This window comes from Impatiens glandulifera, chromosome 3 (genome assembly GCF_907164915.1).
Source record: "Impatiens glandulifera chromosome 3, dImpGla2.1, whole genome shotgun sequence".
In the NCBI taxonomy this organism is placed as follows: Eukaryota; Viridiplantae; Streptophyta; class Magnoliopsida; order Ericales; family Balsaminaceae; genus Impatiens; species Impatiens glandulifera.
In genome coordinates, this window is record NC_061864.1 from 3,859,173 (window position 1) to 3,884,593 (window position 25,421).

The window sequence follows — 25,421 nt, forward strand, 5'->3', positions numbered from 1 at the left end:
TTTTAGTATTTTATTCAATATTTAATTTAATAATACAAATATTTATAAAATAATATTATAAATTAAAATAATAAATATTTTAAAACTATATAAAATATAGTGTTAAATAATTTATTTTGATGTTTGAAACTTTGAATATTTAAATATAAATATTATGTATTTATTATATTTTATAAATATATATGTATATATACAAATAATTAATAGTTTCAAAATATTAATAACCAAATAATAGTGTTCTTTATTTTAACATTTTAAATATTTGTTAAATAATTATATTTTAAGTAGTTAGTAACTATTTATTATTTTTATTTAGAATATTACAGTAAATGTTTATCACATAAAAGTGCTCATATTATTTTATAAAAATTATTAAACTTTATAATAATGAAATGTCTGAATGGTTCTTATGAATTTGGCGGAATAAAAAAATATATTAAAAAAAATAAAAATAAAAACTGAAAACACTATTTACTTTTAGTGAGAGGTATTTTAAACTTATTTAATATTATAGTAAATAAGATCAAACCTAGAAGAATTCTTTGAATTGAATCAAATGAAAAATTACAATTATCCCATTTTTTTAATACTTTTTTTTACAGAGTTTTAGGAAGGAAAAATAGCAATTACCCCATCTTTTTAATACCCTTTTCTTTTTTTACATAGTGTTAGGAACCAATTTACCAAGATGATTAACTCCATCTTTTTTTTACAGAGTCTTAAGAACCAATATAGGGAAATGATTAAATAAAAGTGTTATAAAAGGTAGAATATTTATAAAAAATGGTAGAGTTTTGATTCAAAATGGTAGAGTCTTAAGAAAAACTGCAAGCTGGGAGTGAGGTGAGGATTGGGGATTTGGCTTGGTCAAAGAAAAGCTGTATAATAATAGGTGATGATGGCAATCAACACCACACGTCTCAATCTCTTCTTCTCAGACGTGTCCCATTTCATTCCCCCTCCTCCTAACTTAAATTATTATTATTCTTTTGTTTTCAGTGTTCTTTATGTCTATCTGACACTATTTTAAATTCTTATCACCAATCATAATCAAATGTCTATATTTATTTATGAAGATAACCTACTCAATTAGTCAAAGGAAACAATAGCCAGCCAGATATAAAGAAAAGAACAAACCCTAACAAATTGGTTAATGCTCAGATTGTTCTAGCTTCTCCATTGGTGAGAAGAGAAACAAATTAAACCATTTTTTTTTTTAAAGTTTAAGAAGTAGTGGGGCTCACATAAAGCTATGAATCATCACCATAAACATGTATGTATGTATGTATCCTCATGATATTACAGAAACTTCTTTACCTTACAAGTGACTAACCTCACTATACTCTGCTTGTGCTAGCAGATCCACCTATAATGCCTGGCCAGATCATGCAATACAACACAACCTGAAGAATATCATGGTCAATCAAATAATACAATCAATCCCATGTATTATAGGTTTGGTTGAATAAAATGTGTGTATGTACCTATGGTCTGCTCGAGATTTCGTCAAGATCAGCTCGCTTTGCAAATTTCTTTATTGCAAATGAATACACATCACTTCTTCTCATGGGCGTGCATCCAGCCACTAACTTAACAGCCTACATAAATAAATGGTAAATTAAATTAAAGGACTAGAATAACTGAAACAACTTGCATGGCTAATGCTCAAAAAATATCAAATGGGAAGAAGAAGAAAAGAGTCAGTAGTATATAGGGCTGTTACTTATATTCCACTTGATAGATGAGGCCAAAGTTTCATCTGGGCATCAAAGAACACTTGATGAAAAAAAAATACATTTATTGTGATTGACACAAACTTATACCAAATGAAGTGTGTTTCAGAAGAACTTAATTAATTATATAATTCACCTTCCTACTAAGTGAAAGGGAAAATTATCAAATACAAAACATGAACCACAACATGCATCTATCTGTTCTTTTATTTAGGCCATTTTCTTGCTAATTCGATTTTTGTACTTAATTGTTTATGTAGTCTTCATCTTTGGAGTCTATCTGAACCCCGTTTGAGATCTTTCGTTCCCCAACCCCCTCATTTCTCATTTCTTTCAACTCATGCTTATGTAACCATGTCACTTAAGTGTGACAAGTCGCATTTCACGACATCTCTTATTTATACATGTTAACTTTTCAACAAACAAACAAAAAAATATGGCCATAAAAGATCAAATTTCTTTCAGTTAACACCGTGAAACTATAGAATTATGCATAAAAACGCTTTCAAGGTTTTGAAATAGGTAAGGATGCCTTAGATAAGAGAAGAACAAGTAGGTTACCATCATAGATTAGTACTAAACAACTTCATTTGATCATATTACAGAAATATCAAAATTCGGATATCAAGGGTTCCATGCTAAGTGTACTATCTCTTAGGCTATGTTTGTTTACTTGGCATTGAAAAGAAAATTCCTTAATTGCATTTACAATACAATAGTCAGAAGAATTCCTTGAACTACAATATTCATTATTAACTTATATAAATTACAGCACAACCATCATGCGTCGTCTAATTGTTATAGATTCATATTATTGGAAGTCACCTTTGAGACAATTTAATACACAAATAAGTAAACTACTAGAATTTAACATAAAACATTTAAACCCAAAAATAATGCTACTTCCATGAATTATATTTCAAATTTTAAATTGAATAAGACAATTTATTAACAAGATAAATGATTTGATATATGATACTACTCTTTTCCCATATGAGAGGAGGAAAATGAAATAAAGTTCCTATAATTTGGAATTAGACTACCATCAATTCCAAATATAACTCCTCTTTTACCAAACAATTTCCAATTTCAAATCTGGACTGAAACAAACATAACCTTAATGAACTTGCAGGCAAAAACAAACTTTACATTTTGGTTATCAATCCGAATCCAGCTCAAGCCCATGCAATAAGATTGAATATTGAGAATCAACAAATAAGCTCAAGCATCTGTAGCATGTAAGTTTAGTCTATGGCTTGGACTGTACACTATCTTTTTAGATATATTCTCACTAAACCATGACCCACAATTCTCATGAATGTATAAAGCAAGATCCCCATAAAACAATAATTTCTTACCGTGGAAAGACTATGCCCTTGGGAGATCAGCTCTCTCAATTTATTCTCGAGTTGGGCCTCTGAAGGAGTTTCAATCCCACATTCTGTCTTCCCTTCAATCAATAATGTGATTTCTCCCTTGGGTTGGCGAGTTGAAAAAGATTTATTTGCCTCTTCCAAGGTTCCACGCCAAAACTAGCAATGCATCAATGCATATAGAATTCTTCAGTATTATTAACATGATAATGAAACAAAAATATAATCATTCCCCATTTGGAAACACTTATTTTGTTTATGTATCCAGATCAGAAATAATCAATAAATTTCCAATATGTCGCTAAATATGTTTAGTTTCCAAAACGTGTCTATATTCGGATCTACATACAAAAACAAAAAATAAAATGTTTCCAAATAATGAGGCCATTTTCAACAACTCAAAGCAACTTTTCCAGAGTTAAATTTAAGAAGTATCATTGCTTCATTTCAGGAAGTGCAAAATTACAAAACAAATGCCATCATAATCATACAGTTGAAAAATAGCAAAGAAGACGTTCCACACCAGAAGCATTAAAAAGCAAGATAGTTAACTTAATCATACCTCCTCATGTATTTTCGTTAACTCTCGAGCTATCACACATTGTCTGCACTTCAACATATTTAGGTTGTCATAATACATCCACTGGTTGTATGAGACAGTCATTGGTGGAAATTTACCTCTGGCTACCAAAAAGGGGAGAAGCCTCTTCAATAAATTGGAGAAGCTTATGTGGTGGAATGAAGAATATCTGTGTGACCCCCTCATTTGAAGAATTCATCAGTCTCTCTCTTCTTGAACTAGCATGTTTGGGCAGAAACCCAACTGTAGCCAGGTAGAACGTGATTGATGAAATTAACCATAAAAACACCCTTAATCTCTGCTTGACTAACTTTGCAATAAACCAATAGGGGCTAGAGATTGCAAATGCTCACCAAACTTAAATTCGTCTGTTGTCAAACCAGAGGCAGAAATAGCAGTTATCAAAGCAGAAGGTCCAGGAATTGGAATAACTGGAATATTTTCATTCACGCAAGATTTTACCTGAATATAAGATCCAAAAATAGAGCATGACTGTAGTATGGAAGGCCACGGATGTACTCTAGTAAATTATCATTGACTAATCTCCAATTTCTAGCTCCTTTTAAGCAAGGTAGATGAAATGTCTAATAATACCATTATATATGCTGCAACATTGATTGTGAGTTTAATGCTCAGATTATCTACGAAAATGAACAAGTTAAGCTGCTATAGAATATCATGAAACTTGCAACCTGAATCTTCACACAGCTTATGGAGTGTGAAATGAGCAAATAGTTATATTATTTGGCAAAGATATAAGCAAACACATCAAGTAACATTGAATGCTAACCAGTCCCATCCCTGGATCGCTGATGCCTGGTGTTCCAGCATCACTAATTTGTGCAATAACTTCACCCTGCCGTAATCTACTCAAAACTTCCTGTTCACGTTGAGATTCGTTGAACTTGTGATAGCTTAGCTGCAAATTTAAAGCTTAGAATCAGAAGAAAAGGCAAAAGAATCCAAATAAGTTCAACAATGAAGTAACAAGACAAACTCACTAGAGGAGTTTTGACGTCATAATGTTTGAGCAGCTTCCCTGAATGCCTAGTATCTTCAGACAATATGACATTTGCTGATCTCAAAACACGCAGAGCTCTACGCTAACAATTGTACCAATTTTGTATGAAGATAAACTTTTTTCATTAGCTTGTAGGAGAATAACGACCTAATATTGTATTGTACCTTAACGTAATATCTTCAAGATTCCCAATTGGAGTTCCAACTATATATAATCCAGGTTTTAGAGGGCCCTGCAGTTCCTAAAAATGGAGCATCACATAAATACTCGAAGAAAGACTAGTATATGCGGATCACAATACATCTTCTTTCAATTAACTAATCATTGAAGTAGAGCACAATAATAATCTCACAGCCTTTGAGCTTGGTTCAACTTCCAATGAAATAAAATGAATTAGTAATAGAAGTTTAACTTTATCTTACACGATGTGATTCTGTAGGAACTTCAGTGCATGGCTCCGAAGACTGAGACGAGATTCGACGGACGGGGGAAAGAGAGAAGACGATACTACTTCTCAGGGAAACAGAATAAGAGGAAGATACTAGACTAATGGAAGTGGTAGCATTCATTGGCGAGAATAGGCCACGACATCTGCAACGCCTTGGAAGAGCAGTTGAGAAGCTCGATGAGAGTGCTGCCACCGAATAAGAGTTGGAATGAAATCGTCGAATAGACATTATTATCTCTCCACCGCCGTCCACCGCCGTCCACCGCCCACCGTCCGCCGGAGAAAGTATGCAACCTTTCCTTCGCTGGAAAACTCCTTAGCCTGAAACCCCCTCCTCCTTGCTCGGCGGCGAAAGTGGAAAAACTGAATTTTACCTTTTTTTATTTTGGGGGTGAAATTCGGATACGAATTCTCAAACTGGTCCTTGAACTTTAAGGAATATAATATTTGGCCCTTCTTCTTCAATAGCAGCAATTTAAAATTCATAAAATAAAAATAAAACAAAAACAAAAGAAGGCCATAGAAGGTAACTGGGCCACATTCAAACATGGTCCACCACAGCTGGTCTGACTGACTAACTCCAATGGCGCTTTCAACTGGCCCACATCTGAACTATGGGCACCAGATATTAGGGCTTATTGGACCCTAAAAGTATCTTTCCATTAAGAAAACAGTGCCCATTCATAATTGACATTGATAATTCGATATCTAACCTGTCATTTAATATTATTATTATTGGATACTTTTCAAAACACAATATCTTTCTCTGTTTTCTATAATTATTTTTCTCATAAATTTATATAATACAATTAGGCACACTATATCTTGTTCATCTATGTCACATTTTTTAATTGTTTCATGGTATACTAACTTTGACCAAATCTTAATATATAATTTCAAGTGTGATATTAAACAAACAACAAAAATAGAATTGAATCCAAAATTTGAAGTTAATCTTAGATTTAGATGAGGTGACAATATAGTCACCATGACTAATATTAATTAAATACAATCAATATTAAAGTTTGTCTCTTTTATATTATAATAAAAGAGGCAAAATAATACTATGTATCTAATTCTTCTTCTAATTCACCATATCATTCCTTATGTACAAAATTAAAGACTTGGAATTGACAAGGACCACATTAGGGTTAGTATGCTAATCAAGACCACTAATCGTTTAATTTGGCTCAATAAGATGCAATATTCGATATAAAAGACGGCTTAAATATGCGTTGTCCGGAGGCCAAGATATGTCGAGGATCAAACTCCATTTTACGGTTATAAAATTGTGGCCATCTATCTCCAAAGTGTTCCTTCCATCCTTCTTGGGTGGTATAGTGAGGCAAATATTGCTTATGTTGGATTCCAGCAGCAGCACAAAAACTCAAGATTTGACGGTTTTGATTGCTTAGGTATTCTAGGGTTTGCGTTTCGTCCCCATCACTTAAAGCTGATCTCAAGAAAGCCACTAGGTAAAAGACTTGATCTTTTGGCAAGACCACTGATGTTCTTTCGTCCCATCTACATATATCATCATGACATGGAGATCAGGATAAAAAAAAAAAAGTACTTTAGGATAAGAACAAAAACTTGTTACAAAGTACATACATTCTTATCTAAAGAAAGATGATCGATCATATATTTTTGTAAGTACACTTTGTTTGTTGGGTACAAAGTACAATCATTATAGTAATAATAATAATTAATTTAAAGGGTTTAATTTGTAATTATATAATTTTAAAGAAAGAAAAAAAAATGTTAGAAGAATGGAGAAGGAGAATTTGTTGGGATTGTGTGGTTCTGATCCAATCGAGATGGGACCCAATGCTCGATATGGTGGGGTTCTTACCTGTACTAACGGCTGTTTCTTCTTCCCTACCGTGGGACCTATACAGAAGATCTCCCCCTGACATTAGAATCTTCTCCAATGGGTAGGTCCCTAATTTTTATTTTATTTTTAAAAAATGGATTATTTTGAGTTATTAAGGTTAATGTTTTGGGTTATTAAGAGTAATTAAATTTGTTTTGGTGGATAATTTAATTAATATAAAATAATAGTACTATTATTTTGTATCAAACAAACTTCCCGGGCAGGGCAGCATATGCAGTGGTCTTATGGTCCTCTGCATGTGCGCCACGTGTTCGGCTTTAACATGCCACATGTACTCTTCTTTGGAATATTTTGATTTGAAATATGAGTCACCAGACCATGGTCTGTTTGGTTGGTACCTTAACTTTGACTAGAACATTAGAATTTTTATTTTTTTTACATTTTACTTTAATTTTTAAAAAAAAAAATTAAACTACATTAATAATAATCCAAGATTTATTGGGGGGGCCGGTAAAAGGAATATGATGAATGATATATAATGTGACATAGAAAAGATTAATTACTTACTTGTCCTTGTTCATGGGGTAGATGAGAATTGGTCCGCTGGTCTTATTACCCAAAATACCCTTGAAAACTCCTTTATCAAACTCATCTATCTTTGATTTGGGGACAAACAAATTAAGCCAAGGGTGTGGTACATCCCATAACCCCTTCGACCGGAGCTTCAACTCGGCCTTGTGAACCCGGTCCAAGAAATCCACGTAGGGCAAGTCCGTGCTAAAGACTGTAGCCGGTACATAATTCAATTTCTTCATTAGGGCCTCAACTTCCTGGAATTATAAGTTAATTAATTAATTAAAGCAGATAGGAATAATAATAATTATGTCAGTAAACTTTAATTACTATATGTATAAAAACAGAGCATTATTGAGGAATAATTTGGTAGGTGGGGCGGCCTAACTAGATTTGCAAATTATTTATTTTATTTACATGAAGTTAATTAAAATAATAATAATACAAGATGGGATCATAGATCACACAAGATCTTCTATGTTCTTTAGTGTGTGTTTTAATTAATTAATTAATCACATTAGAAGAGGTTAATCACAGTCATTAATTAATTAATTAATAGTAAAATTAGCTAGCTAGCTAGGATGATAATACAAAAAGACAGTGATGCAAGTGGAATGTTTTTTAACCTGTTTAATTTGACTACATACGTACTGTTAATCTTGAAAACAAACAAGACATAAAATTTGAATGAATTAAAACCTGATCAATGGTTTGAGCATCGGATTGGTGGTAGTTCTTGGTGATCTCAAGACAATACAAGACGCCGCCTTTGGCTTTAATCGACGAGATCTTAACGGGATTCGCCGGAGAAAAGAAAGACGATCTCCAGTTGTTGACTAAACCTTCATCGACGATGACGAATCCTTCGACGTAGTCGAATTTATGGGTGTCGGGTCGGCCATGCAAGGAGATGAGATATTCTTGATCATGGGTAAAAGCAGAGAAATTTGAATAAAGAACTCTGATCCACCTCACCTGCGAATAATAATAATAATATTTTTTCATAAAAAGGGGAAAAGAACAAAACCAAACCAAAAAATAATACTTTTTATTTTTTATTTTATGAAGTAAATAGAAAGTACACGTCAACAACATTGCCAGCTTTGAAACAGCCGTTTGAATGAGGCTAAAAAGCCTTCACCCAAATGGACCCCCAAACCCAATTGTACTTCTCTCTATGTTTTTGTTTTCTTTTACGTCATTTAACACTTTATTAATAATTTATTTTAATTATAAAATCAATCAGAAACATATGAATCCCGCCATGGTATATGGTTGGAACATATACGTGACGTTGACACATACAAGTTGATCGATCTAGATATATATATATATATTAAAATGATATGTGTGTTTTGTGTGTGAGAGAGAAAGAGAGAACGAATGAAGATACCATTTGGGGGGCAGGTTCAAGTGAAATTCTAGCCCTAGTGATGATTCCAAACTGACCAAGTCCACCAAGGACAGCGTGGAAAAGTTGAGAGTTCGTCTCGTCAGAACATGTCAATAGTTCCCCCTTGCCTGCAAGAAACGGACGCCGATGATCAAAATTATATATATCCATCGATCAAAAGACCCACAAAAACGTCAAGTCATAAATGTCCCAAAAATTAGAGACAATAACACTACGTACCATCGAATAAACAAATCAATAACCACCGCCCCCAAGAAAAAAATATATATAGAAGCTTAATAATTATTATTATTATTGCTCCTTTCATCTAAAACATATATATATATATATATATATATATATATATATATATATATATATATATATATATATATATATATATATATAAACCCATGTGAAATTTGTAAATGATTCTCTAAACTGATCATAATATAACAGAATAATTAATTATTATGAGTTATAATTAAGAAAAGAAACCGTCCCTCTTGTAAAAAAAACATTTGAAGACAAAAGTGTCACAAATGATTTCAATTTTCAATGTTTTGAAAAGTTCTCACCTTCTTCATCTAATTAAATTCCTCCAATCACTAACTCGGCATAATAAGATATTGCTCAAAAAGGAAACACTTACATATATGCATGCAAACATATATATATATATATATATATAAAAAAATGTTAACTAACCTGTGACAACATCGAGCTCATGAACATTGTTAATCTGAGGTCCATGATTAAAAGCTTGACCACTAATCCCACCATTAGAGAGTGTACCTCCAACCGTTAAATACAAGTAATCAGTCCACGACTTTGGTGCGAGTCCATACTCTAAAGTAGACTTGAGCACATCTATCCATAGCTCTCCACCCCACACATCAACATACATAAACTCCTCAAAAACTTTCGATCTATGTCCCCTAGCCGCCGCGCCCATATCCACCACGACTCCGTTAGACGTCTGAGCCTGACCGTTAATCGAGTGACCATGTCCCCTAGCGGAGACGGTGAAGCCATGAGTAGATTCATACGCCGCCTTGACAAGCCTGGCCACGTCATCGGCTGATGCCGGATGAAGAACCGCTAATGGCTCGGCTGTCTTGACCCCACCGAAATCAGATGAAACTGCTTTAACGTGGGAAGGATGGTTGGTGAGTCTCCCATCGAGCCCTAAGCCTATTAGGTCGGATGGGTTTAGGGTTAGACCAACTGTTATGATTAAGAGACAAACCGTGAACAATAAAACAATCTGCTGGGTAGCCATGAATGAGAGAAGTATATAGATCGATGAATATATGATGAAGAAGAATAGATGAGTTTTATAGAGAGAAAAAAAGGGTAGGGGGGGGGGGGGGGGGGGGGGGGGGGGGGGGGGCCCTAGGGAAGGAAATCTTTGTTACAGAAGGAAGGGATAAGGGAAGTCGTAAGCTGGGATTGCACTTTAAAGATTTACTACGCAACATGCACCAGTCAGATTCTCTTTGATCTCAAAAACAACAACAGTAGACAGTAGTACTATTAGCTAGGGTATGGTATATGGTATGGTATATGTAAATATATATATATGTATAATTTAAAGAGAGAGAGATGAGCTTAGCCAGCCAGCCAGCCAGGGCAGGAGATGGGCGTGGAGAAAAGGAGACACGTGTGGGGAGTGATGAAGCGAAGAAGATAAATAACATCTGCAAAGGGAAGAGGCGCGAGGAGATACGGAGGATCTTTGTGGGCCATTACACCCAAATAGCATTCACGTGGGTGCACCTACACCTTCCATTCTGTGGACACTCTCTTACCTTATTATTCCCCCAGTAACCCTTTTTTTTAAAAAAAAAACTTGTTGTTGGGCTACCTGCACCTCAACAAGCTCATACTGTTCGTGGCCAACCCCATTTTCATCCTAAATTAAACATGTTTTTAAACTAATTAATTTGGTTGACTCTTTCATTAATTAATTCAATTCCATATTGCAATTTGATTCTATGCCTTTTATTTCAGATGTAAATAGGCCCGGATCGATCTAGGGTTAGGCGAACTAGGCAGCCCGCAGCCACCTAAGACTCATCTCCCGGGGCTTTAAAAAAATATATGTATACAATAATTGAACTTATTAAACTTTAAAACATTTAACCAAATAGATTATATTATTTTTGTTAATTTATTTAATTAAATACAAAATTATTATATGTTTCAGTATAAAATTAAGAATAATTGTTTTCAAAAGAACCCTACAAGACTTGTCCAATATGGTAGTATATCTTGTTTTTATGTAATATACTCTTTTGATATTTACCTATCTATATATACTTTTTAATAATCTTTTGAAAGAAACTTGAATTCAAAATATATAATTTTTTTATTTTATTTTATTTTATAGTATTTTAACTTATTGAGGATATGATGGTAATTTCTACTAAAATCCATTATTGATGTGGATTACTAAATTAGAGCTTGTTTGAGGCAGGCTAATTTGAAAATAGTGTATGTTTTATATTTTTGTTAAAAAAAATCAAAACTTACTTACTAAAGTAATTTTTTTAATAATGAAATTAAAAATTAAAATGTTAAAATAATTTGATTTTATTATTTATATATAAGAACTCGTAACAATTAATATTAAGGAGCTTTAGTAATTTAATTTAAATATTCAAGTAGATACAAATCATTAAAAATCAAAATAACTTTTTTTAAATAATAATAATAATAATAATAAAAAGTTTTAGTATTTTTTTTTAAAATAAGCTCAGATCAAACAAGACCTAACTTTATGTCACCTGATATCTACATGTGATAGCATATGATCTGCTACGTCGTCCTACGGGCTTTTATATATAATTATAATAAATAATAAAATTGAATTGATGCATGTTTGAAGTCTACATTCACATATAGTTCATGCTTAATAATAATTATTATATGAATAATTGAATGAGATAATGATGAGTTAGGGGTACTTAGTGGATGGATGTTGCCGTCACAAATATTGATTTAGCTAGAGTCCTATATACTTTTATGTTAATTAATATTTATATATGGTCCACTACCTAATAGCCGGTCATTTTTTACTACATATTTAATTAAATATTTCTTACTAATTAATTTCAACCTAATTAAGAATCTGCTTCAACGAGAAAATGATTTCTCAAAATACATACCCACCAACCTTGATTGAGTAAAATAATATTGTCGCGCAACATTTTATATCAATTTTTTCGATTCCGATGCTAAAGAAATTATTGACGAAATCTACTCAACAACTTTATATTGTTTTAAACTATTCATCATCTTGCTAAGCTAATATTTATTACTTAAAAGGATATCAATTTTTTCATTCATGGAAGAAAAAAAATATATTTGTTTTATGTCGTTTTACCCAAAAAAAAAAATAAATGGAAAATTAAATAGAAATGGGACGACTTGTTTGATCTGGGATTATTGGACTATTTTATGTTTTTTTAGAAAAAAAAATATTGTTCTATACAAAAATAGTTAATTTGAAGCATGTCTTATCTCGGATGTTTTCCAATTTTGTTTTTAAAACTAATATATTGTTTGATATTAAATAAATAATTATTTGAATTATGATGTAAATTGACTAATATATTATTTATACTTAATATTTTTAAATATTACAAAGAATGGGGTAATAATATTTTATAAATTGATAATACGAATGATTTTATAAAAGAGATTAGTGAGGATATAGTCAATTAAATTCAGATAATTATTTAAAGTTAAATGATCAAATACTTTTAAACTTAACTATTATTTGAACTTTAAATGAATATTAGTTGAGTACGTACTTTGTTTAATCATTTATGACCAATCTTATTATTAACTTGAACTAAAAGATTTTGATGAGTTTTTTTTATGATTAAGTTAAGATTTTATAATTTAATATCGATAAACTAAGTTTTGTTTGTTTTTAAATGGAAGTATTCAATATTTTGTATTGATAAGATAAAGTAAATGATTGTAGATGTGATAGTGGAATCAAACAAACCTCAGTCTTGATTGACGGAGACTATTATGACTTGTTTAGTATTTTTTATTCATTTTTTCAGACTAATACATATTCATTCAAACATGACTCCATAAGTCAAATTATTTTATTATTATAATGTTTCCATGTTTTACTTACAAATACAGTTGGTCAATTTTATGGTTCATTTTAACTTTTTTTCTTTTCTAAAATCCCATTTTCCTTGTATATAAAATATATTTTCTTATTTATTTTATATACATTCAAATAAAAAATATCTATAATTTTTTTAAAAAAAAATAGTTTTTGTAAATACTCGTATGTTTAAAAATTAACTTAAAATAAATAATGTTCAAACATATAATTTAATTAAAATGCATTCATAAATTTATTTATAATTACATACTCAGTTAAATTTAAATTGATCAGAAGTATTAATATGAACTCTTGGTCTATTCAAAGTCAAGGGTGATATATATATATATGTAATAATTGTTTTAACAACTAGCTAGCATTAGCATTGGATTCATTCTACTATATATTTGGATAATTAGTTAAGAAAGTTTAATAATTATAATAATACAAGTTGCAATTAGGAAATTAGAGATAGGATAGGAATTTGTGAAGGCATATATAGAAACATTGCTAGTAATAACCGACAAGTCTTATAAGTAGTTATAGCTGACACCAACAAGACATTAATGCTTTTGTTTGTTCTTTACCTATTTCCATTTTTGGTCTCTTTATGCTTCAATAATTCATGAATATATATATATATATATATTTAATTAAATCATTATAATATTTTTTGTGAAACAGATCGAATCAATGGAAAGACATGTAAATAAAATATTCATTTATTTTTTATCACAATCATTTATTAAATTAATTAGATTTTATAATTTGTGACAGCTGCTACATGCTGCTGCTGCTGGCATATATGAACAAATATTAATTACAAGAAGATAATGATTCAGTTCAGTTAGTGGGTGAGTTATTTTTTTTATTTTATTTTTATCGATTTTGATTTTTGCTGCGGGTTTAATTGAGTCACTAAATCCCTTACAACCTAGTATCATTAAGGTAGTCAATTAATTAATATTCGAATCAAGACGTCATTCTATTTTAGCATTTTGTTTTCACTTTGTATGTATGATTTATATATACAGGTTCTAGGGGTCATCATTTACTATGACTTACAATTATATCTGAGTTATTTAAATAAGTCCGCTTAAATAAAAACATTATTTTACTCTCATCCATTACATTATTAAATTTATTAATTAAATTATTAAAATATTCTTTATTTTAAAAAAAATTATATTATTTTATTATTATATATTAATACTCTTTTAAGTATTTTAATAAAAAAAATATATATATCAATTTTCTTAAAATTATCATAAATTATTATTTTTTAAATAATTCAGATTAATCAAAATAAATTCATATGTCAAACAAGTCCAATTTATGTTTTTATCTGTTTTTGTCGGTCTTATCACTTTGTAAGTTGTTAGTATACTGTTTTAATAATTTTGATGACTCAGTGACTAGATAATATTTATTTATATTTATAATTATACTATTTTCCGTCTAATTTTGATGTCTATTTCTAATTATAGTACTATTGCGAGGTTAGATACTTTCTCATTGGCTGAGGCTGGATTGTTACCGTTAGCATCAATTATAAAATTAAAAATTAGAATTTAAATCATTAATTACACTTAAAGAGAATAATAAGTTTAGTTAAAGTCTATTTCACCATTGGTTGAAAGATCTAAAGAGGGTAAAATTAACTGTGGTATGAATTATGCGTGTTGGTAACACTCGTATTGCCCATTTATTAGTGTGTTTAAATACAACAATAAAATAATTATAATAATTCATGACAGATATATTATTCAAAATATAAAACTAAGAGATATTGAGAGTCCACATAATCCAAAAGACAATAAATGTCTAAGGATTCAAATCCAAATCATTCCAAATGGAAACATACAAATTAAACCGACCCTTTTATAAATTCATTTATTTTTCCTTAATTATAATCCTCAAAAGAGTAGTATTTTTTTTTTCTACCGACTTGATGGAGATTTGATTTTAAAATTGACTTTAGTCATTTTTATTGGTCACACTAGGTTTTCTCTTAATTAACTGCATGTGGCTATCATCATCATCTAGACTATTCTAAGAATTTCCAAGATTCCCAGCTTACAATTACTTGGCCCCTAATTGCTCCTTATTATACCGTTAATTAAGCAACAAGAAAAACGTGAGGCAAAGTTTCACTCATTGTCATCATCATCTAGACCATTCTAAGCATGAGACCCACAATTGCTCCTTAATTATACCGTTAGGTTAAGAAATAAGAAAACGTGACACTGGTTGCTGTGATTTCACATATACACCAAAATGTGTGGTTTGGTCACAATTATTTTCATGCAGATTTGACCGGGTGTATAAGGGGTAAGACATAAGCTTTTTACCTTGAATTAAGAAACCCTCACTATATATATATATATATATATATATATATATATATATATATATATATATATATATATATATATATATATATGATTCACCATTTCATTCATGTAGCAAATACTTGTAAGTTAATTTGACTACACATTCTCTTAGAACACATAAACCGTTTGATGCATATCATGATTTCATTTTTTTTTTCATAATTTTCTTTTTGTATGAAGAGAATTATGTTATTAACGTTGAAATGAGAATTCATTTAATTATGAACATTGAATTTGTTTTGCATTTTTATCAAAAAAATTCTTTCTGGAGTCAACGAATTTATGAATCATTTATGAGAAAAACTAAAGGATTTCCAACTTTTATTTTTATTATTATTATTATTATTATTGATATTTACCATGCATATATTTTTGTAACATTCTCAATGGTTTTTCTCTTTAAAATAAACAAGAGTTTTTTTTTTTTTTTTTTTGAGAACGATGGTTCCGCTCCTCTTAGGGAGTGTGACTAATTCCTGCGGGTTAAACACATAGCCCGCAAACACACCTAACAATTTAACAAGTCGTAGAACTTGTCGTCTGACAGACTCAAGTCAAAAAAAAAAGAATTATGATAAAAATAAAAAAACAGCCCAAATAACGAAGAAATTAGGTTAGAATAAATAAGCATCAATAGTTCATGACCCATGTGTGTCGTCTTCCAAATATTCAAAATTTGACCAACCATGGTACTGTGCTAGGTGCAAATATCCTTTCAACATTTATATCATCCTTGTAAAAAAATCATCTCCATTTCAATCTTTCGAAATACGTACGTGTGGATCTTATTCTCATAGCTAGGATCTAATATTAATTAATTAATTAGTCACGCACAATGATGAAATTGAATATAGGATCGATTGGATGGATGTACGTAGTATTCGTGATCAATGCTAATGATGATAGATGGGGATGAATGGATTATCAATCATGAGGTTGATGATCGATCGATGATGTCTATGCACCACCTAACAAATTAAAAGGAGAGAAAATGAAATTAGTTTGTACGTATATATATACGGTTTATATATATTGAAAATTTAAATATATATTAATTAATTGGCTTAGCTGGCTGGCTAGTTCGTTTTCAAGCTGGTCCATGGACGGTGAGAGCCCTCCCTAGCTAACCATCAAATTAAACATCCAATAATTGAAAGCCATAAGTACTGTTCTCATCGATCCCATTACATTTACATTTACACATATATATATATATATATATATATATATATAATTATATGAAAGAATAATATTTTTGCATTCAAAGAAAGAAAGAAAGAAAGATCTTCTGAAGATTCTCCTTTATCGATCACAGATGATCATATATATGTTTCGTCTTGTAGCCTTCCCTAGTCCGATCCCTATCATTAGATCGAGTAGATAGACTTTTGTTTTCTAAGAATTAAGATAAACGTGAGATTCTAGCTAGTTAGTTTATAATATTTTATCTATGGTAAAATAAAATTAATTAGGTCATGACTTGTCCCTTTCAAGCTCTACGTATGTGGATTGTCTTCTCTTTATAAGTTGTTATGACTTTAAATTTTATTCATCTCGTAACATGCATTTGTTTTCGTACTTGTGGGCCTGCCTGCCTTGCATATAACCGGTTTTACTTAATACATGCAAAATTTACAGTCCAAATCTAGTGTACAATGACATGTGATCCGTGCTTTATTTCAATTATTACATGTAATTAAAGATATTGTGTAAGTATATATATATGCTTAATAATTTAATTAATAGGCTTCGTACATACTTTTAATTAGGTTATGCAAAATTCTTTGAATATTCAACAACTTTTGCTAGCTAGCTAGACCTAAATTGAGCATTGCATATATATTATAGATTATTTTGATTGATAAGAAATGGTTTAATTCCAGTTAATTATCTTAATTTGATATTGGACCACTTTTCTCTAGAGGAATCTTCAAAAATAAGTGTTGTTTTTTAGGTTGATTTTGAGTTCAATTTTGGTAACTTGTCTTGAGTTATGATTATGAAAGTTATTGATTTGTTATGTTTCTTGTACGTGTGTTTCATTGAATATTTAGAGCTAGTGTATTTTTATTTGTTTTATTTTATTACACAATCATGACTTATACTTTAACTTTAACAGTTTAGAGTTGGACAACTAAAATTTTATAACATACTTAAATATTACTATTATATCTATATAATTAATTTTAAAATTAAACCAAGATAATATTTTGCAAAGTATGAGAGCAAATAAAAACTTATTATTATAAAATCAAATAATAAACCAAAGAAAACAACATGCGTAACTTCTTTAGCTTGAAAAATAAATCAGTTGTAATAGTGTAATTGAATTTAGTTAAATTTAATAAAATAATATTTATTTTTATTGTGCTTAAATAAATTTGATTTCTCATAATAATGCACCATTTTAAAAAAAGACATTTATAATATTTATTTATTAGTTAGGTAGTACAAGTATATATATATAATAACCATATATATATATATATATATATATAATTAGTTAGGTGCATTTAATGCATAAGAAAATAAGAATTTAATACAAAAATGAAATTGAGGCACTAGTTAATTGGAATTGTTAGTTATTTTTTAAATCATCTCTTATTTATTATTGTAAGAATATTAGACGGTAGCCTATAATCTCACGGTATTTGTGATTTAATGGAAAATAATTTTATTTAAAAATTAAATGTTGAAAATATATGTAAATTTAGTGGTGAGCAAGAAAATTTATATCCCTATTTCTATATCAGCTGTCATGAATAATTAGTCAATTTGTTTCTCATTTAAAAAAATATTTATATATTACATCATATATAATTTTTTCAATATAAAATTAAATACTCACATACAAATTTATCCAGTTGTAGTAACTTCATTTTCTTTTTGTCACCATTATATAATAAAATAAAAATACAAAAGCTAAGTCAAGTATTTTACTAAAAGAAGTTGTATCTTAGCACTTAGAGAATTATGATCATCAATATTGATTTGAATTCTTACTACTTGTATTGATTTCAGTTTTTTATAATTTCGTGATATCTTGATATAATACTATATAGTTTTATTTTGTGGTATGTTATCTCATAATATTGTATGTGTAATTGCTTAATAATTAGTTCATAATTCATTGCATTGTAATGTTTGTTTAGTGTTTGAGGTTGACCAATGCTAAAAAAAAATCTCATGAGTCATGTCTTTCTTCATGGAAAGCAACTAATCAAATTGACATGGAAAATACATATTAAAGAGCCAAAATAAAATAAAGACCATCACGTCCCCACAAAGATGATGACATATATTGTCTTGATCTTTTCCATTTTGGTTTTACCCTCTTCTTTATTTTTTGATATTTTCTAACTTTAATATGAGTTGTTTTATTCAATCATGTTAATACTGATTTTTATGTCTATTTCACTCGTTTAGGAGATTTCAAGGCCAACAGTATTGAAGGCCTTCAAAAACGTCTTGTCTCGAGATAGCTCATGTGATTGAGGGAATCGTGTTTTTGTAAATCACAACAAATATTTTTGTTCTTGAACTTATACCACGTTTATAAACATGTAAACAAATATCACTCAGTTTATAAAGAAAAAATGTACCACCCTTCCTCTTCTTCTTCTTTTTTTAAGAAAATTCATTTCTTTAAAATAATAAAAGAATAACAACGGTTTGCGAAAAACACCAGCAAAACCTGATTAGTCAATCCCGACGATGCTAAAAACGAAAGCCCAAAGACAAAAACAAAAAGCCACCCATAAAACATGTTCATGGACGACTCTCACACCTAATAAACAACCACAAGTCATTCATTAAACCGGAATAAACCGACTACAAACCAAAACAATAAAAACCAAAAATACGAGACAGACCAATAAACACATTTCATGCTTCAAAAACATAAGAGGCGGACAAGAGTAACCTCAAATCTTTACTTTCTTTCATTCTCATCAAGAAAATCCACATTGTATCTAACAGAACCGACAGTGTTGCTCATCCGCAAGAGTAAGAGTAGTAAAAAAAGCCAGACTTAAAATTTATGTTGAACTTATTTCTGTTGTTATTTTCAAGTCATATCACCTCCCTATGTCAATCAAATTGAAAAGACTTAAAAAATATCACTGAATTAATGATCAATCACCGTATTGATATTGTTATCCCAAAGTTGAGAAAACTTATCGTCTTAATTCATAATCACGGTCAAATTGTCAACAAAGTCATTCCTCAATCCACAATTATATATTCCAATTGGCCAATAATTGTCTAAACAAGAGTTGAAGTAGAATTATAATTATAATGAAAATAAATATTAAATGTATAAATATATATAATCAAGACACATTTCAAAATATTCTCATATAAATAAATATGACAAGAAAATGTCTTTAAAAAAAACATTATAAATATTTTTCCATTTAAACATTGATATTGGAATCCGAATATGGGTAATTCCAATTATCACATCATTTTCAAGTCTAATAATGATGTAACTCAAAGATTTTGTAAATAAGCAAATCCACAATAATTTGACACAATTGACAAATCATCACTCAATTATCTTCATGGACAATAGCTTTAATTTTTTTTTTATGCATATAATAATTAGTAATATAATTGCATTTATATATAGTTTAATTTTAATACATCCAATATAATTAGGATTATGAGGAGAAAACTAATTCCTCTATTGAGATTTAGACAAAAACTATATATCAAATAACTATTTAATCATTTCTTCTTATTTTTCTACTAATTAAATAAATGGGGATAAAATTTAACATGCATGTTGAATTACATAATTTCAGCATTTTTTTTGTTTCCTTATATGACCTTTTTCTGTGGACATCTCAACAAAAATCACAAACTTTGACTGCTAGTGGTATAAATGACCACATACATATAATTTATTATGTTTCAATAATTAATTTGATTTAAAAATAAATCAAATCTTATTAACATCCACTTTAGATATAACAATACAATTCTTTTTTGTGCAAAATTCAAAGATGTCATTGTCTATAGCCACTTGCCGTGCTTAATCTATAGCCTATCGTCATAGCCTTGACTTTTCATCTACATGCTGAACTCAAGGTGCATAAAATATAATAATGTATGATTACTCATATTTTAAACCAAATTTAATTAATATTTAAAGGTATATATAATGATGTTAAGTTATAAATGTTTGATGTTAGTGTCCAAGATTTTTTTTAGATTAGGAAGCTTTTTTAAATACAAAATGTGTTATGTCCATGAGTTTAATTAAAGATTTTTGGAAGGTTTTGGTTGGGTACTTATGTAAAGTTGCATATTGAAAACAAATTATTCTCTAGCACCATTATTTGATTTTATAAACTAATTGGATAGACAAAAATATATATAAGAGTTTTGCATTAATATCTAAATTTTCCAATTAAAAAAAGTCATTGTTGAGTTGAAGGCTAATTGGCTTATAAGCATAAAACTGTGAGTTAATTTAAGCTTTGAGATTGAATTAATTATATTCACAAATAATTTAAGCTTCATGTATTTGATTGCAATATTCAAATATAATTTTGGATAAAGACAATCAAACAATGTATGGTTATGTCATAGACGTCACTTCCAAAAATGAATTAATCCTTGTTTCGTCCCCACTGATAAAGAAATTAGACTCAACTATGATCACATTTATTTAAAATCATCAATCAAGTACTAATTATGTTGGTAAATAGATTGTATTTATCCTTGATGACTCGTGCACTCAGTTTGTCTTGCTACAATTAAAGTAAACCAAATCTCATAATATTATACAATGAATCTATACTCTTCAAAAACTTTTTAATGCTATCAAAATAAATTAACTATTTTCTTGTTCTTTTCATTTACTTAAAAAATCAAAAATCATATTCAATTCTAAAAAAACGCCTTTAAAAAAGCTAGAAGCCAGGATGATAAAGATTATAATGGTTGTGCTAATTTTTTTAATTAAATATATATATATATATATATATATATATATATATATATATCAAAAAATATATATTTTTTCGTCCATTTTTTTATTAAAATGTTCTATACAATTTAATTACACTTTTTATACTATATCAACAAAATCATTTATATTTTTTTTTGATAATTTTTTAGAATATAATAATAATTATGAAAAAAATTAAACTACTTTTTAAATAATTTCATTATGAATTTTCTTTAATTCATTAATATTTTAATAAAATAAAATAAAAAATTATCTTTTCTTAATAAATCCCTATGATTGATAATTAAAATGAATAATACTACTATTAATTAATTAATTAATTAAGCAACTACAAACAAATGGCAAGAGTCATGAGTGCATGCATAAGAGATCAAAAGTAGAAAAATAAAGAAATGCATTTTTTCATAATACTTGAATTTTCCTAACTATAGTTTATTATTATATAGTACACAATAGGGTGTATGATAGAGAGATAATTGAAGCACAAATTAAGTGAAAGAGCTAGCTGGTTAGGTTTTTGTCAAAATAATGAGAATTGAATTATGCCCACATGATAATGACTTATATATTCAATGAGTATTTAATCAATTATGATATATAGTAGCTAATGGATAGGCATAAATTCCAGTACTGCAATAATTTGGAAACAATTATATAAGCAAAGGACAGCCAATAATTAATAATGTGAATAGGACGACAATCATATATAGCAGATTCATTCATTAACAAGATATGGAAATAATTCATGTTGTAAATTAATTAGTTGGTAACTAATTAATGGATTTTAGTAATGATAAAACTTAGTGAGTGTAAAAGTTAATATATATATATTTGCAATTTAAGATATCAACTAATATTGTAACTAGTGTTTTTAAAAATATTGTAAAATTTGTTGTATAATCAATTTGTATTTTGTAATACAATCTAATATTACTCATTGTAAAATTAGACATTAGAGTTCAAAACTAGTTGGTAATTGGTGTCCAAAATTAGTTAAAATTAAAATTTATAACTAATGTTATAATATTAGCAACTTCAATAAATAAAATAAAAGTATTTTCGACTATTTAGTTTAGCAAAATCGTGTTGTAAAGACAATTTTCTTTACAGCATTAGTTAAAATATATTTTTAAAATGTCCTTGTAAAATTATTTTATATTTTTAAGTTAACAATATATATTTAGTTGATTGCAATTTGAATTTTAAGTGTCACTTGTCTTACACAACTTTTTTTTTGGGCTGTGTTTGTATGGAATATTTGTTAATGTGAATTTTTGTATGGTTGGAATAAACGATTTTTATTAACATTTGACATGTATACAAATGTTTGACTGTTTTATTAATTAAAAAATAAATAAATTAACAACTAACTTATCAATTAAAGAATTACAACAAACATTAAAAAAATAAGTTGTAAGAAAAAATTTTAATAAAATTTATTAGTTAAAACTTAATTTATTTTCAAACACATTTAGGGACATTGCAACTAAAATTCTTAGACTTCAATTTTTTTTTTAAACAATGCCATTTTAATAATAACTAAAATTACATTTAGATTTTTAAAATAATTGATATTTTTGTATATATTATTCAATTAAATTTACAGTTAATAAAATAGAATGTAATTAGCAACACTAATTTAGAACTAGTTGAAATATGATCTGAAGTTGTGTCAGCATTAATATTTTGACTAGTTGAGAAAAATGTGTTAACAATTAAAAAAATATTAATTTGTTCAGTTTAAAATAATAACAATTTTTTTATTGTGAGCAACTATCTTTCTAATATTAACAAAAATGTAATTTATGAATGCAACTATCTTTACAATGAGTTGTAACTTTATTTTTCAAAATTCTTTCTAATATTTTTAAAATAATATAAAAATATATAATAATTTAATATTAAAATTAACAAAAATATTTTAACTTAATTTGTTAGCTATTTCTTTATATATAAGTTTAATGAAAAAACTTAAGAAAAATATATTTTTAATTTTTTTTTATACAACTCTTTGATAAACCCTATGAAAAAATATATATATTAAAGCCGGTCTTATATCATGCATTAATAATATATACAAATGTCATCTCTTAACTTTTGATTTACTAATGCTATATATTTTGATTGATTTAAGTTAATAAGGTTTGACAGTTTTTTAATTAATACAAAATATTATCTGTTTAAAATGATTGAGAAACACTCACAAAAATAATACTAATTAAGTTATAATATAAATTATTTATCATAATTAAATTTACATAACAGACTAAAACACTTATTATAATAATAATAATAATAAATCAAAATAAAATCTCCCTTTGTTAACTTAATTACGATTAACTATAACTACATATGAGTGGACTCATGATAAACCAGGAGAAACTAAATATATTATAACTAGATAACACATTATACTGTTCATTTTTCTCTCTTTTATTTATAATTTGCGCACTACAATATATATTTTTTTAATAAATAAACACTTTAAAGTTGTATAAGGAAATATATATTTTCATCTCTTATTAAATTTTGTTTTCAAACTTGTAATGTATCTCGGAAAGACCTAAATAAAACAGTAGTATTTTCTAATGGTTTACATATATATAATCACTTTTTCTTTTTGTTAGGATTATATAATAAATAAACTATTCAAACATGAAACCTAGGTATGGAACGTTGTTTTGTTTGGGACATTGTTTGAGTATTTAGTCTTTTGATTGTTTGGTAATTTTACTTTCTTAAAATCTTTATTGGGCTTCGAGTTTTGGCTTCTTGTGATTTGTATTATTGGACTTTAATAGTTCATGGCATCTCATACTTGGAAACCAAACAAGAATAAAGAAAATTAATATTATATTTTTATGTATAGTTTTGATGTTGATTATTTAAACTTAATTCAATCATCTTCTTTTTTTTTAAAATAAAACAACTTCAATTAATTAAAGTATTTCTTTAAATAGATTCAATTTGAAGTTATCAACCTTTCAAATTTAAACATTTTTTTTACTTGAGCTGATTGATGTCTATAAGTGGTTAATTACTTAAAGTATTAAATAATTATTTATCATTCTTATTTATAGGATTTAGATATATATATATAAATTATATTAATGATATTTTGATGATCTAACTGAAATAAAATTCATTTTTTGATCAAACAAAATAATGAATAAATTTCATATAAAAGAAGGTGTTAGAAAGAGTGTGAAATCAAATAAATATTAGTGAGTTGGGTAGATTTGTTTGATAGAAGAAGGATTGATCTTTAAGTACAAACATCTTTTGTGGTTTATCTCTATCTTGATTTTGTAACTTGTAACGGTTACAAGACATATCTTTGACAACTAGATTTTTGTACTTTCTTTAACTTACTTTTACATTCCTTGTCCCTTCTCTTGTATTTTACATATCTATATATACATATATCATTTGTATAACACATTTAATTAGAAATAAGTTCAAATTGAATGCAATAACAACCTTAGATTATAAACATTTCATTGTTTTTTCACGACAAAACAATATTTTTTTAATAAAACAATAATGTGTGGCTGCTGGGATTCGAGCCCAGGTCTCCACGGCCACAACGTGGAATTCTTACCACTAAACTACAGCCACATTTGTTTGATATAATATATTTACAAATTTTAAACCCGTCTTTGATCATACTAATATGTGTCAATGCACTTATGTTGTCATGCCGAGATATCTGGAAATGAGAAAACTATTGTGTTGTTCAGTGTCTTGTGTCTTTACAGTTTACACCCAAGCCCAACTTAAAAATAAAATTTACAAGTTTTTTAATTTTTTATCTTTATTTGAGGTCAAATTTTTTGAAAAAAAATAAAGTTAGAGACAAGGAAACAAGCAGCAGGCAGGCAGGCAGGCAGGCTAGGTAGCTATAGCTAAAGCTAGAAAGCATATATAAATATAGGAGGAGAGGTCTACTTTTGGTGCATTAAAG

General features: G+C 28.3%; 2 protein-coding genes and 1 non-coding gene across 4 annotated transcripts; all 3 read right to left on the reverse strand.

Annotated features, from left to right (window-relative positions):
• Positions 1-1,186: 1,186 nt before the first annotated feature.
• Positions 1,187-5,498, reverse strand: LOC124932848 (ribosomal RNA small subunit methyltransferase I). 2 transcript variants are annotated; one of them, XM_047473534.1, is made up of 10 exons: positions 5,130-5,498; positions 4,872-4,939; positions 4,688-4,784; positions 4,477-4,605; positions 4,040-4,148; positions 3,785-3,929; positions 3,669-3,711; positions 3,092-3,265; positions 1,485-1,598; positions 1,187-1,403 (listed from the first exon to the last, which is right to left on the reverse strand). In XM_047473534.1, exons 1-9 carry the CDS (start codon positions 5,382-5,384, stop codon positions 1,485-1,487), a joined length of 1,134 nt encoding a protein of 377 aa, XP_047329490.1. In that variant the 5' UTR covers positions 5,385-5,498; the 3' UTR covers positions 1,187-1,403. The 2 variants fall into 2 exon arrangements, with proteins under 2 accessions (XP_047329490.1, XP_047329489.1); XM_047473533.1 differs by having other exon boundaries at positions 4,872-4,948.
• A 669-nt stretch (positions 5,499-6,167) lies between these two features.
• Positions 6,168-10,269, reverse strand: LOC124928591 (cytokinin dehydrogenase 5-like). Its single transcript, XM_047468830.1, has 5 exons — positions 9,664-10,269; positions 8,956-9,083; positions 8,262-8,537; positions 7,557-7,819; positions 6,168-6,679 (listed from the first exon to the last, which is right to left on the reverse strand). Exons 1-5 carry the CDS (start codon positions 10,235-10,237, stop codon positions 6,346-6,348), a joined length of 1,575 nt encoding a protein of 524 aa, XP_047324786.1. The 5' UTR covers positions 10,238-10,269; the 3' UTR covers positions 6,168-6,345.
• A 14,734-nt stretch (positions 10,270-25,003) lies between these two features.
• On the reverse strand, positions 25,004-25,075 carry TRNAH-GUG. The gene has a single exon. It is a non-coding gene; the product is annotated as a tRNA-His (tRNA).
• Between the last annotated feature and the right edge of the window lie 346 nt (positions 25,076-25,421).

What these genes read in the sequence shown, in the direction of transcription:
- LOC124932848 (XM_047473533.1), bottom strand. Translation starts at nt 5,384, where the DNA reads ATGTCTATTCGACGATTTCATTCCAACTCTTATTCGGTGGCAGCACTC. An exon ending in TTCCTACAGAATCACATCGT is followed by an intron (nt 4,949 to 5,129) that starts GTAAGATAAAGT and finishes CTCCATTTTTAG; the next exon opens with GAACTGCAGGGCCCTCTAAA. An exon ending in GCGATCCAGGGATGGGACTG is followed by an intron (nt 4,149 to 4,476) that starts GTTAGCATTCAA and finishes TCTTATATTCAG; the next exon opens with GTAAAATCTTGCGTGAATGA.
- LOC124928591 (XM_047468830.1), bottom strand. Translation starts at nt 10,237, where the DNA reads ATGGCTACCCAGCAGATTGTTTTATTGTTCACGGTTTGTCTCTTAATC. An exon ending in TGAGCTCGATGTTGTCACAG is followed by an intron (nt 9,084 to 9,663) that starts GTTAGTTAACAT and finishes CGTTTCTTGCAG; the next exon opens with GCAAGGGGGAACTATTGACA. An exon ending in ATGCTCAAACCATTGATCAG is followed by an intron (nt 7,820 to 8,261) that starts GTTTTAATTCAT and finishes TTATAATTCCAG; the next exon opens with GAAGTTGAGGCCCTAATGAA.